A 14311-nucleotide genomic window follows, 5' to 3' on the forward strand; every position below is an offset into this window, starting at 1 on the left:
AGAGAAGTCAAGTTTGGGATTTAGTTCCTAGGCCTAACAACAAATCAATTATTGATACAAAATGGGTTTTTAGGAACAAACTTGATGATAAAGGGATAGTGGTGAGAAACAAAGCTAGATTGGTCGCTAGGGATTTCAATCAAGTAGAAGGGTTGGACTATGATGAAACTTATGCACCCGTAGCAAGATTGGAGTCAATTAGAATGATGTTGGCCTTTGCCGCCCACAAGGGCTTCAAATTGTACCAAATGGATGTAAAATCAGCATTTTTAAATGGTGTAATAAAAGAAGAAGTATATGTTGAGCAACCACCGGGATTTGAAAATTTGGAGTGTCCAACCCATGTATATAAACTTAAAAAGGCCTTATATGGACTAAAACAAGCTCCTCGGGCTTGGTATGAACGATTGTCAACATTTCTAGTATCAAAAGGGTTTCATAGAGGAAAATTTGATCCTACTTTATTCTTGAAAAATAATGGTAATGATTTGTTTGTGGCCCAAGTATATGTAGATGACATTATTTGTGGTTCCACAAATAAAGATTTTTTAAATGAATTCATTAATCACATGGAGAGTGAATTCGAAATGAGTTTGGTTGGTGAGTTGACATTTTTCCTAGGATTACAAATTAAGCAAACAAAAGAGGGTATTTACATTCATCAATCCAAATATGTCAAAGAGCTATTTAAGAAATTTGGAATGAAAAATGCAAAGGAAATATCTACCCCCATGGCCACAAATACTAAGTTGGATAAAGACATTGAGGGGAAAGAAGTTGACTCCAAAGTGTATCGTAGTGCTATAGGAAGTCTTCTCTATCTCACGGCTAGTAGACCGGATATACTTTTCGCCGTAGGTATATGTGCTAGGTATCAATCTTGTGCCAAGGAGTCACATTTGAGTGCCGTTAAGCGAATTCTTCGTTATCTCAAGGGGACTCAAAATGTTGGTCTTTGGTATCCTAGAACCGAAACTTTTGACCTAGTGGGCTATACCGATTCCGATTATGCCGGATGCAAGTTGGATCGCAAAAGCACTAGTGGTAGTTGTCAATTTCTAGGGTCCTCTTTAGTAAGTTGGTCAAGTAGAAAACAACATTGTGTAGCTCTCTCCACAACCGAAGCGGAATATATTGCCATGGGAGAGTGTGTATCGCAATTATTGTGGATGACTCATACTCTAGAAGACTATAAACTTACCTATAACAATGTTCAAGTACTTTGTGATAATGTGAGTACAATCAATTTAACAAAAAATCCCGTTCATCATTCAAGAACGAAACACATAGAGGTTAAGCATCATTTTATCCGTGATCATGTAACTCGAGGTGATATCATTTTAAATTATGTTGGATCAAAATCTAACTTAGCCGATATCTTTACCAAACCTCTTCCCGAAGTTGAATTTAGCTTTCTTAGAAGAGAATTGGAAATGTGTTGTATTGATTAAATCAAATCCTCCATGGTCACTTTATAGGTAGAGGCTTTGGGTTCTTCCCTTTAATTTTTGCCTCTCACAAACACATAGGGTTATCTTCTTTGTGTGATTTAGATGGGGGTGAGAGGTTAGGAATATTTATCTTGGTCATAATGCTTGTTATGATGCATTAAGTTGGCCAAGAAAAATGATTTTCACATGAAACATTCATTTGTTCAATCATAGGGAAAGCAAGTGTACAACTCATGTGCCCGTTGCCCTACTATTATGATTGAAAATTTCCAATTGATCATGTCACAACTCACTTCTGAAACATTGGTTGAAGTGTGTTATTGGATGGGGATTATTATGAAAAAGATAGATACAAACTTTCTCATATCTTTGAAGTTTTCAATAATTTGTGGTTTTGTGTAAGTTTTCATTAAGACGAGGTTATTTTTATTAAACTTTATTTTTCCTTGATAATATGGGACATATATAGTGTCTATGCAAAATTTCGTGATTTTTGGAGTCGTGTACAATTAGTTGTGCTTTTCCAAATCTTGGTTCTGAAAGTTTTTCAGACATGCAGAACTATCAGGCTTCCCAATCGATTGGTCAATCGATTGGGAGGCTCTCACTTGGCCACAGAAGGCATCTGAATCGATCAATGGATCGATTCAGAGTACCTCGATCGATCAATGGATCGATTGAGACGCTCGTCGGTTTTCCACAAAAGGCATCTGAATCGATCAATGGATCGATTGAGACACCCTTTCGTTTTTCCACAGAAGGCGTCTGAATCGATCCATGGATCGATTCAGACTTTTGTTCGACTTTCACAGAAGCATTTTGAATCGATCGACCGATCGATTCAATTACTCTCAATCGATCGGTCGATCGATCGAAGCCCTAAAACCCGTCTTAAACCCGTGGATCCGAATCGATCCCTTAATTTTTTCTTTTCTCGTTCTCTCTCTCGACGCGACTTTTACCCTAGGCGACTTCCCAAGCGACGGTTCTGCCTGTCTCAATCGTCACTCCGGCGTTCCTCTCCGGCGAAGAGGAGCTATTCCACTTCTCTTCCAGTTCTCTCTCGACACACTGGACAACTCCTTTCCTCTTCTCCGCGTCCTCACACAAAATGCGGACTCAAAACCCTAAACCTAGGTAAAACTCGTTGCTCCAGTCCTTGTTGTTCCTTTTTTTTTTTTGCTCCTATTCTTGACCTAATTTGTATTTTTGTGTGTCTTTGTGCATTGCATTATCCCTCATGCATTGCATTACTTGCATTATCCTTGAATCTTTGCATTTCCTTCCCGTTCACTGTCAACCCCGGGCATCTCGTGCATTTGTTTTCTATCCCACAGAAAGAAACAAAAGGTCCATGAATCGGGCGAAGGGTCGTCTGTCCCTTCCTCACGTCCTCAACCTCCCACTGACCCTAGGTTTCCAAATGCTGCAATGCAACAAGCTTTCACCAAAAATGCTTTCAAACTTATATCCCCTAGATCAGTGAATTTGCAATATTATAGATCATCTTGCTTTGATACCTATAATAGGTTCAAACATTATAAACTTGACTCCTTGTTGACTTGTGAGAGGGATATCAATATAGGTCTAGTCTCCGAATTTTATAATAATTTACACACTACAGATGGTGTACATTATCGTACTCGTGTAGCAAAACGGAGCCTAGACTTCTCCTATGAGATTCTTCAATCTTATCTTAAATGTCTACCTTTAGATAATGATTTTGTCTTTTATCCCACTCTTCCCGATGAGCTCCCTCCACCTTTTGAGCGTATTAGCATCGCATCCATGCATCAATTTCTCTTTGGTCGTCCGCGTCCGGATGGGCCAGATGCTCATGTCACCAAATTCTCTTCTCTTGAGTTATCGGCTGAAAATGCCGCTTTGTTTAAGGTGATCATCAATTGTCTTTTCCCCATTGCCTCTCGTGCCCTAGCCACTCTCCGACCGCCTCATATGTTTGCTCTCTACGCCATTCGTCATTCCCTTGACATCAACATCACTCTGAATATCTTTCATTGCATCATCCATTTCACCCAGCCTGTACAGCAGACGATACATATGCCTTTCGGGCATCTTATCACAGATTGGCTGGCGTCCCAGAAGGTTGATGTCTCCAGGGGACGTTTGGAGCACATGACCGTGGCTTATTCTCGGATTTCTTCACGCTCTTTCAAGAAGTCGGGTCTGATTGGTGGTCCAGCTGGAGTTAGATGGATCGATGGCCGTGCTTTTGGGGAGGGACCCCGAGCTCGCCACAGGGGGGAGGCACAGGCCTTGGCTCCTGCGGAGGATGAGGCTGAGGAGGAGTTCCATGGGCCAGCTTCTCCGAGTTTTGAGGAGACGGTTTCCACTCGCCTTGAGGAGCTGACCCTGGAGGTAGCCAGCCTGCGTACCACGATGGATACCGTGGTCCAGCAGCAGACTTCGATGCAGCGGACTCTGGATACACTAGTGGACTTAGTGGGCTCGTGGGTGACGGTTCACCCGTCTCAGTCTAGTCCATCCACCGCCCCTGTTCCTCCTGCTGAGGATGCCCCTGATCCTGACTCTGCGGCGGTTCCTGCTCCGGCTACTACGTCCGCTCCAGCTGCTGATCCTGATCCCACCCCTTCTGGAGACGAGCTTATCGAGTTTTATGTTCCTATATGATGTATTTTTATCTTGTTGTATGGATGGTTGTTCTGGGGTCCTTTTTGTGAACTCTCTTTTATTTTGAATGTATGATATACTTTTATGCTACCCTCTCCTTTTGATTCTACATTTCAGTGTTATTCTGTTCTGTTGATATATGTGTGTTTTAGGGGGAGTATTCCTTGGATTTATCGTATTTGCTTTGTGCACTTATTGAGGGGGAGTTATTTGCTTTTGATTTTTGACTAAGGGGGAGATCTATGTTGAAGTTTATGCTTATTGCTTATGACTATCTTAGTAAATTAAAATCAAGCTTACTGCAATTATGAAATTATTATTTCAGCAAGCTACAATCATTATTTATCATTGTATTGGAAATTAGCCTAAACTTAAATAGATTGTCAAACATCAAAAAGGGGGAGATTGTTGGTGCAATCATGCCCTGGAAGTTTCAATGTGTTGAAAATTATTTAAGTTTAGGTTAATACGGTGGAACTAACATGCATTGTGAGTTTGCAGGAGGAGTTTCTTGCAGGTCAGAAGACCAGATGTAAGAGAAGACCAAGAAGGTCGAGGACTGGATTCTTGGCAAAAAGAGTTCTTGCAGGTCAGAAGACCAGATGCAAGGCAAGAGAAGTCCAAGAAGGTCGGGGACCGGATTCTTGGCAAGAGAAGCTCCTGCAAGTCACAAGATTATGTGTGTGATAGGCTCACTGTTAGAGAACGACTGGAAAATCGATTCAGACATGACTGTGCGGCAAATTGCCTCTGAATCGATCAGCCGATCGATTGAAGGTAAGGCAATCGATTGGCTGATCGATTGGTAAAGTTCTGCGTAGCACAGAATGCGTCTGGATCGATCAGCCGATCGATTCAACGTACTGAATCGATCGGCCGATCGATCCGTGAACATTCTGTGCGAAGCACAGAATCGTTCTGAATCGATCGGCCGATCGATCCGTGAACATTCTGTGCGAAGCACAGAATCACTCCGAATCGATCAGCCGATCGATTCAATGTATTGAATCGATCGGCCGATCGATTCAAGCAGCTGCGATTTCATGAGCAAGCGGCTGAATCGATTCAAACGCTGCCTCCAATCGATCCAAGTCAAATGAAAGAATCTGCACCGTCGATCTTGACGCGATGGCTTCCAACGGATAGTTGTGAATCGATTGGAATATGACCTCAATCGATCCACGGCGACGGCGGCGTGAGAAACGGCTAGTTTTCTCAACGTATAAAGCACGGAAAGAAACGGGAAAACAAATACAACGAAATATATACTGTTCCATTGCTCTCCAAGCCTTTTGAAAGCTCTCAAGTGAAAAAGATTCAAAGCAAAGGGTTCAAGCTCCTCTCTACTACGTACTGAAATCTTGCCTGCAAAGAAGAAGCTGGTTAAATCTTGTAATCCTTCTCTACTTCTTCTTTGTAGCGTTTGTGATATTTATTTTGAAGAAAAGGGAGAGGTGTATTTCTGTTAAGGTTTCTCCACCTTCGGTGTGATTCCGAGAAGGAGGGTTTTCGATAGTGAAAGAGTGTGAGTGGTGTGGATCCTTGGATTAGTCACCTCCTTGAGGAGGTGGATACCAAGTAAATACCGGTGTTAGCATTGCCTTCAGATTTCCGCTGTGCAAAACAAAGTTGGTCAGCAAAAGAAGTGAGTCATTCACCCCCTCCCCCTCTAGCTCAACCGATCCTAACAGAGAAGACTGAAGGGGGGAAGGGAAGGGTGGGCTCGAGGATGACGAAAAAGGTGAAGCCGACGAAGGGCACGATAGAGCCCTCGAGGACAGTGTCCGATTCGACAAAAAGTATCTCGGCGAGCCGACGTCGGGTTACTCACGACAAAATTAGGGTGGAACCATAATTTTGAGCCCCTCTTAAAAATGGGCCTGAGGCGAGCACCTCTTGGGCCTTACCTCAAGTCCGGGCCTGTTATCTACTAGTGTAGATGCCTTAGAGCAAGAAAACCAAGATTTGAAGAATCAACTCTCAACATTGAAGAGAGGATTTTAAGAGGAGCGGCAATCTCAAATAAGATACGAGGAAATTTGATAGAAAATGAGGGAATTTATAGCTTGGATTAGTCAAACGCTGTGTCATTTTGACTCTCAGGAGACTTAGGATCCTCAGGACCATACTGATCAGTAGCTGACTCAGAGGTGTGTTGACCTTTTATTTTTCTTTTATTTTTTGTTTATCACTTATGAAATATGCATAATAGATCTATTAATTTTCATATTAGATGCATCTGTAATTGTATTATATTTTTTATGAACATTATAGATCTATTCTATATATCATCATTAATAGATAAACCAACATTCAAAGTGTGTAAAATAATTTTCTATCCAAACTGTTCATATTATTAAATTTAATATGTTAGTCATAATTCTAATGATATATCACTAATTTGTTATTTGTTTTATTAATAACCTATCGTATTATACTTTCTACCGGATTGACTACTACTAGCCAGTTTTGGAGTGGATTGTCTTCGCTAGGAGGTATTGTATTTCGTATTATTAGATTCAGATGTATTATATTTTATTTGAGATGTCTGGATATTCATTTTTATTTTGTTATTGGATTAATTTGATACTTAGGTTAGGTTTAATGCTCTATTTTTGTGAATGTATGATTTTGTTAAATTTTATCTTTGTGAATGTATCATTTTGTTGAATTTAGTTTTTATGAGTGTTATAATGTGTTATGTGTTTGTAAGTGTCAATGTTATGTTTGAGAATGTGTTATGTTATTTGTGAATATGTAAATGTTATGTTTGAGAATAGTTATATTATTTGTGAATATGTAATGTGTATTTATTAATGTGTTATGTTGTTTGTGAAAATGCATAATGTTTGTGAATGTGCAATTTGAATGTGTTTGAAAATCATGTGATGGTGTTAATTGATATATATAAACAGGGAAAACTACAAATAATAATAATAATAATAATAATAATAATAATAATAATAATAATAAAATAGTTGCTATTGGAGTATTTTGAAAATTAGAAATGGCTATGGAATTTTAAAATTTTGTTGATAATTAGAGATAGAATTTTGAATTCTATCGCTATATTTAAATATAAAATTTTAAAAGTTACGATAATTAGCGACGAATATTTAATATTTCGTCTCTAATTAGTGACAGAATTTTAAAATTCCATCGATAATCAGACATAATTTATTATTCCGTCGCCATATTTATGATAATTAGCGATGAACATATAATTATCCGTTTTAACGAAGTTAGCGACATAATTAAATATTTTGTCTAACTTTAAGATTAGGTATTGGATCAATAAATTTTCGTCTCTATATTTGCGACGGACTATTTAGCTCCGTTGCTAAATTTAACTATGAACTATTTAATTTTATCGCTAAATTTAGAGACGAATATTAAATTTCATCTCTAATAGTAACAGAATATTTAATTCTATCGCTAAATGGCATCGACAATCAATTTCACAGCAATAGAAATACTCGATTGGTAATCAGTCACTATATTCAATTAGTGACCGATTAGCGACGAATAATTTCGTGATGAAAGAATTTTTTTAATGAATCGTAGGTATTGATAAAAAAATAATCAAATGATCTAAATCGTTAAAAAAAATTCAAAAAAATCCTTTTATCCCAAAGGCTTGAATCGTCGGTTTCAATAGTAGGAATGACGATTCCAAATGATTGGCGATTTTGCCTGCCGATCTGGTTACGATTCAATAATTTTCTCTACTAGGTTGGTTACAGTTCCGGCCTAGCAACCGAGTCAACTGATAGTCGATCCGTTGACCTGGTCGGTTGCGGGTCTAGGCCAGACCTAGCTCGGGTCAGGTCTATATAGAGCTGCGTGGCGAAAAAAAAACCAAAGATCCAGAGGACTAGATTAAGCCTCGAAATATCAAACGCTGTCTACGGACTAGATAGATTCTCATGAAAACACCATTCAAAACAACGAGAGTACGAAGTAAAGCAAGCAGCAAGAACGTAGTCAAACACCCAGAGGCCTACTACAATCCGACTAAACAAGAAAGATGCGAGTAAACATTGCAAGCGTACTGTGGCTCAAAAGAAATTTATGGAACACATTCACCGGCAGGAACGCCGGAGTTAACCTCCGCGAGACAAAAACGCTTGGGCTTTAATTTCTATTGCCAAGCCGTGGGCTAGCTTCATGCAGTTTCTATTCCTAATCTCCATAGCTTGCGAAACTGGCTTCTCATAGATTCTTACTTGCAGAGGGTTTACTGCGGCACAGAAGGCTTCTGCTAGAACACCTGGAAGACTTCTTTGTTATAGTCCTGCTGCAGGGACTCGATACGAAACCTCCGTAACTCTTCCACGCTTTTATCCTCCGCTTACCACAAGTCGGAGCCTCTTTCTTTGCGAGATCCTCTATGCATCTGGCTTCAGATAGAGATGTGAACGACTGAGACTTCCCCTGGAAGTGCTTTGACAGGCCTCTCCTGCACCCACCCACAATAATCTCATCAAAGTTAGAAATTGTCAAGCATGAGGAAGTTTTAATTTACGGATTAGACGAGGTCTAACCTGACAGGGAGCTCAGCCATGAGAGTGGCAGACAACTCAAACAGAGGTCCAAGTGTTGAAGTGCTCGATGTTGATAGTGGCGATGTGGATGATGATGATGAAACTTCGTGGTCTGAGAGATTGGAAGAGGAAGAGATGGAAGAATCATCTGATTCAAAACCTTTTCCATCCATGAGATCAGTGATTGGGTCTCGATGAGTAGAACTGAAACAGGGGAAGACGATCAAGCAACTATACACTGGTGCTGCCGGAGGAAGAATTCTGGGGGCGGCTGGAAATTAAAAAAAGGCGATTACAGTGAGTGAGGAGTTAAGCTGTGAAAAAAGGTGGACGAAGTCTTCCATTTTTGTGGATTGGATTAAGAGCAGAGGATAAGGCCGACGTCGTCATTCAGAATTCAGATTCAGATCGTTTGACATCTTTTTGCTGGGCCAGGGCAGGTGCACTTTTACGAACAGTTGAGTTGCGGTTGAGAATTCAGTGGAGGCAGAGGAATACGTGGGCAGTGCAGTGAAGTTTATCTCGTCGGTCGTGGTTTTTGTGGAGGAGATGCGCGGTGGAACTCGGAGAAGGCATGGACCGTTCTTTTGAACTTTATCCATGAGAAAATCTTGGTGGAAGAAATTGATGTTTCATTAATTCTTTTTTCCTATTAAAAAAGAGTTGTTTATACCTCCTATAATAAGGGAGGCCCGGCTCAGCCCATTTGTTTAGTTCAATAATTTGCTCTGTGATTTAGCCCAATCCTTTTGCTTTGGCCTCAGCCCAATTATGGAGAATGGTATTCATTATATGTTTTGCCTAAGTTTTCTTCTCAATTGAGAATGATATACAAGTCTAATAATGTTAAGATTATACATATTGCATGTTGAGATCAAGTATGATGGAATTTATTTTTTCAATGTGTAAACTCCACGTAATTGTTTTAGTTCTATGTGTTATAGTTATTGATGTATGATCAACTATACTTAGGATTCCATAGGTTAGAACATAGGGCTGTTAGGAAAAAATACATACAAAAAAACATTAATGTTGCAGACTTCGCAACACTGAGATTGATATATGACATTGATAAAAACGACGGAAGTAAAAAAATGCTATTAGCAACCAAGTTCAGCTTCTATAGATGAAGAAAATGAGACAAGGATAGTATAAGATTTTGTGAGCATGTTTAAAGATATAACTAAATTCTAAAGTGAGGCTTACTAAATTGTAAAGAGTAAATTATTCTTGCAGGTTATTGTTATTATCTTTCTCCTTAGGAACTTAATTCTTCATAACGATATTGACATATAGTGTACACAATACTTGTAACAGTTGTCAAGATTGATGATTCAATTTCAAACACTAGGTTGATTTGCATTGAATTTTCTTTTTAGTGAACTAAATGTTGTATCCCTTTTCTCTTGAGCTGGCATGTGGTTCAGTTTGAAAGAATTTGACTAATTATTTGTTGTCACTTATCATTATCTAAAAGTCATTATAATTATTAGCTGCCTTTGGCTTGCCAAAATGTGCAAATATAAAATTCTGTATGGAAGATGTTTTTGATTCTGTTTCTGTTTTCCCTGAGCCAGTCATATGTTAACATGCCTATTTTCTCAATACTACAGATCAAGCCTGAAGAGTTCACTGCACTAATGAATGACTTTGATGCACCTGGATCTCTTGCGCCAATTGGATTGCACCTTGGTGGAACAAAGTACATGGTTATCCAAGGTGAACCAGGTGCAGTTATTTGAGGGAAGAAGGTTAGATTTTTGTTTATAATCTATAATTTATTACAATTTATATATTGGATGTTTGAATTTTTCCACTACTCCTTAGTAGGTTTCTGTCTGTATGCTTGATCTTCAATTTACATCGAACTTCTGTTTTATGCAATGAGATGTACAGCTTCGGTATCTTGTTTAAGTGATTATAATTTCTTGTATGCCAGTCAATATTTACAAGTTGATTATGGTACATTTTAAAGGAATATTTTGTCATTACTTTTGATAGCATATTTCTGACACTTTTATATAAAATTTAGCAATTATACTATGGAAAGTCAGAGTCGAGAGCATGGTTAGTTGGATCACCCAACTTGGGTCAGGTTATAATTTGGGTCGGGATTGACGGCCGAAGCCCGACCCCGCTTGGCGCCCGACAGCTCGGCCATCCTCCTACCGTCGACGGCCTCTGGACGGCTACAATTGGTTGTGATCCCACCTTGGGAGCACCTTTTAACAAGCACTATCAAAGCTAAGGTCACAGACTAATGGTTGTCAGCAACATAACTGTTGGGAGGATTTGGGGCTTTATGGTAACTCCTCAATGTGCAGTGATTCGTGCACACTCTATGCCCCTTTTTGTGACTGGATGGGACTAACTTCGTAGCTTGTCAATCTGAAACAAATTGCCTCAGGCCCACTTAGCTTGTGAGATGTCCAAACTCGTAGGTCATTTTCTTATAGGGAGGCATTGCATATTTCCTAATAATTTTAGTTAGTGTGAAAACCAGTTAGCGAGTGCAAACTTACAGGGACTAATAGAAACCTTAGTCCATCTGAATAACTAAGCTTTATAGTGAAAGAAGATTTTTTTGGTATTTGTGTGTATGTTTATTATAAGGCTAATAATTGATGTTGCTTATACAAGGCACGCTATGTGAGATTAGACCCTAAGATCAATTGGAACACAAATGAAAGCCTTAATAATTGATTGTTGCGCCCAAATGATGAATGGTATGATATTGTCCATTTTGGACCAAGACCTTTATAGTTTTGCTCTTGGGCTCTATCCAAAATATCTCATGCCAATGGAGATATCTTTCATCCTTTTTAACCCCCCAACAATCTTTCCCTCAAACGAAGGACCACAATTACTCTCATGGTCCGGGCCACCTTGACCTACTCGTCTCACCGTAAGTACCCGGTCACCCTGATCTGCTTCGGGCCTCCCTGTGAGCATTTGGTCATCCTGACCTACTTGTTTCCGCACAAGTATCTGATTACCCTGACTTGCTCCAGGCCTCCCACGAACATCCGATCATCCTGACCTACTCCGGACCCACCTTCAACTTCACTCAAGGCCATCCCACTTGGCATCTGGTCCGAACCATGGCTCTGATACCATTTGTTGCGTCCAAAGGATGCCCACATATCTCTACAATGATATGATATTGTCCACTTTTGGCCAAGATCCTCATGGCTTTACTCTTAGGCTCTACCCAAAAGGTCTCATGCCAATGGAGATATCTTTTATCCTTATTAATTCCATGATCTTTATTAAATCTTTCTAATGTGAAACTTTAATTGAACCCCAACATTAATATTGCTCATTGTAAAGTCCAAGGAAAATTACATATTTTTTTTTAGTAAGTGATAGTTTGTACCAATGGAAAAATCATGTTTTGAAGCTAGAAACATTATATATGTATCCGATTTTCAAATCATTGCCTTTACCTCAACAACCGCTTGAAATTATGGTTTAGTCAGATTGTTAGTAATTTGAGAAAAATGGATGAGGGGAACTTGTTCGCTAATAAGACAGGTCCCTTTAGTTGTGGAAAAGCAGAAAAGATATTGAAGAATGCTCAGAAGTTAACACCCACTATTTTCTCTACAGTTTGAACTTGATGGCCATCTAATTAGAGTTTATCAGACTCTTTCTCATGCATTTACTCATCTTCGAGTTATTATTTTTAAGCATTGTTTAAAGTAAAACCTAAAATCTCGTGTTAACAGAACCCTACGAGTTAGGTCTTTATATAGAAAAGAAAATATACATCAAAAAGACTCAAATACTCTTTTACTTATTCTAACACTCCCCCTCAAGCTTGAGAATATAGATTATATACACCAAGTTTGTTACATATGTAGTCAATCCGGGGACCTCTAAGTGATTTAGTGAATATATCTGCTAGCTGATCATTTGAGTTGACAAAGCTAGTAGATATTTCTCCAGATATGACTTTCTCTCTGACAAAGTGACAGTCAACTTCAATATGCTTTGTTCTCTCATGGAAGACTGGATTTGAGGCAATATGCATAGCGGCTTGGTTGTCGCATATGAGTGACATTTGTGTAACCTCTCCAAACCTTAGTTCCTGAAGCAACTGCTTTAACCATATAAGTTCTTGACTAGCAATAGTCATAGCTCGATATTCTGCCTCTGCACTGGATCTTGCCACAACATTCTGTTTTTTACTTTTCCAAGAAATAAGGTTACCTCCAACAAATATACAAAATCCAGAAGTGGACCTTCTATCAGAGGGAGATCCTGCCCAATCTGCATCAAAATACCCTACGACTTGAGTATGTCCTTTGTCTTCATATAAAAGACCCTTTCCTGGTGCACCCCTGATATATCGAACAATGCGAGTTACTGCATCCCAATGTTCTTTGCATGGAGAGCTAAGAAACTGACTTACTACACTCACTGCAAATGAGATATCCGGACGAGTGACAGTAAGGTAGTTTAGTTTCCCTACCAATCGCCTATACCGTTCAGGATCTGAAAGGGGCTCCCCCTAATTTGGCAGGAGCTTGACATTAGGGTCCATGAGATTGTTAACTGTCTTTGAGTTTAACATTCCTGTTTCTTCCAGAATATCCATTGCATACTTCCTTTGGGATATAATGATCCCATCTTTAGACTGTGCCACTTCTATCCCTAGAAAGTATTTGAGTTTGCCAAGATCTTGTGTCTGGAAATGTTTGAAAAGATGTTGTTTTACTTGTGAAATTCCAAGATGATCATTACCTGTGATGACAATATCATCAACATAAACCACTACATAGATGTAACCAGTAGATGAGTGGCGATAAAAAACAGAATGATCAGCCTCGCTTCGAGTCATGCCAAACTGTTGAATTATGGTACTAAATCTACTAAACCATGCTCTGGGTGACTGCTTGAGACCATATAAAGATTTCCGCAAGCGACATACAAGACCAGAAGACTCCCCCTGAGCAACAAAACACGGAGGTTGCTCCATGTAGACTTCCTCGAGCAGGTCACCATGTAAGAATGCATTTTTGATGTCCAACTGATGAAGGGGCCAATGGCGAATTGCAGCAATAGACAGAAAAAGACGCACAGAAGACATCTTGGCAACAGGAGAAAAGGTGTCGCCATAATCCAATCCAAATACCTGAGTATAGCCTTTAGCGACAAGACGAGCCTTAAGCCGATCAACCGTGCCGTCTACACCAACTTTCACCGTAAACACCCATCGACAACCAACCACTGACTTCCCAGGAGGTAGAGGAACGAGGTCCCAAGTCCCACTGCTTTGTAGGGCACTCATTTCATCAAGCATAGCCTGTTTCCATCCTGGATGGGCAAAGGCATCACCTGCAGTCTTCGGAACAGAAACAGACGACAAGGAAGACAGACAATAATAATAGGATGGGGAAAGACGATGATAGCTTAAAGAAACATAGTGAGGAGAAGGATTACGAGTGGAACGCATACCCTTTCGAAGTGCAATAGGAACATCAGAGTCAGGAGATGGGACCGGAGGAAACGACGAAGGACTTGGCTCCAAAGATGTGCCCACAGCAGTGTCAGTGTTGGTCGGCGGCAAAGCAGAACGAGAACGACGTTGATAAACCTGCAAAGGAGGAGACGAGGCTGAAGGTGATAGAGGCGCCTCCGGAGGATAAAAGATAGTCACTG

General features: G+C 39.7%; 1 protein-coding gene across 1 annotated transcript; it reads right to left on the minus strand.

The window, feature by feature from the left end:
* Positions 1-8119: 8119 nt before the first annotated feature.
* On the minus strand, positions 8120-9226 carry LOC121999849. Its single transcript, XM_042554483.1, has 2 exons — positions 8648-9226; positions 8120-8562 (listed from the first exon to the last, which is right to left on the minus strand). Exons 1-2 carry the CDS (start codon positions 8818-8820, stop codon positions 8316-8318), a joined length of 420 nt encoding a protein of 139 aa, XP_042410417.1. The 5' UTR covers positions 8821-9226; the 3' UTR covers positions 8120-8315.
* Positions 9227-14311: the final 5085 nt, after the last annotated feature.

The sequence above is a fragment of the Zingiber officinale genome, chromosome 7A (assembly GCF_018446385.1).
Source record: "Zingiber officinale cultivar Zhangliang chromosome 7A, Zo_v1.1, whole genome shotgun sequence".
Lineage (NCBI taxonomy): Eukaryota > Viridiplantae > Streptophyta > Magnoliopsida > Zingiberales > Zingiberaceae > Zingiber > Zingiber officinale.

Bases quoted from the DNA above. Each gene is read 5' to 3' on its own strand.
- LOC121999849 (XM_042554483.1), bottom strand. From the start codon at position 8,820: ATGGATGGAAAAGGTTTTGAATCAGATGATTCTTCCATCTCTTCCTCT. The intron at 8,563-8,647 runs GTTAGACCTCGT...GGGTGGGTGCAG, and splicing joins ATGGCTGAGCTCCCTGTCAG to GAGAGGCCTGTCAAAGCACT.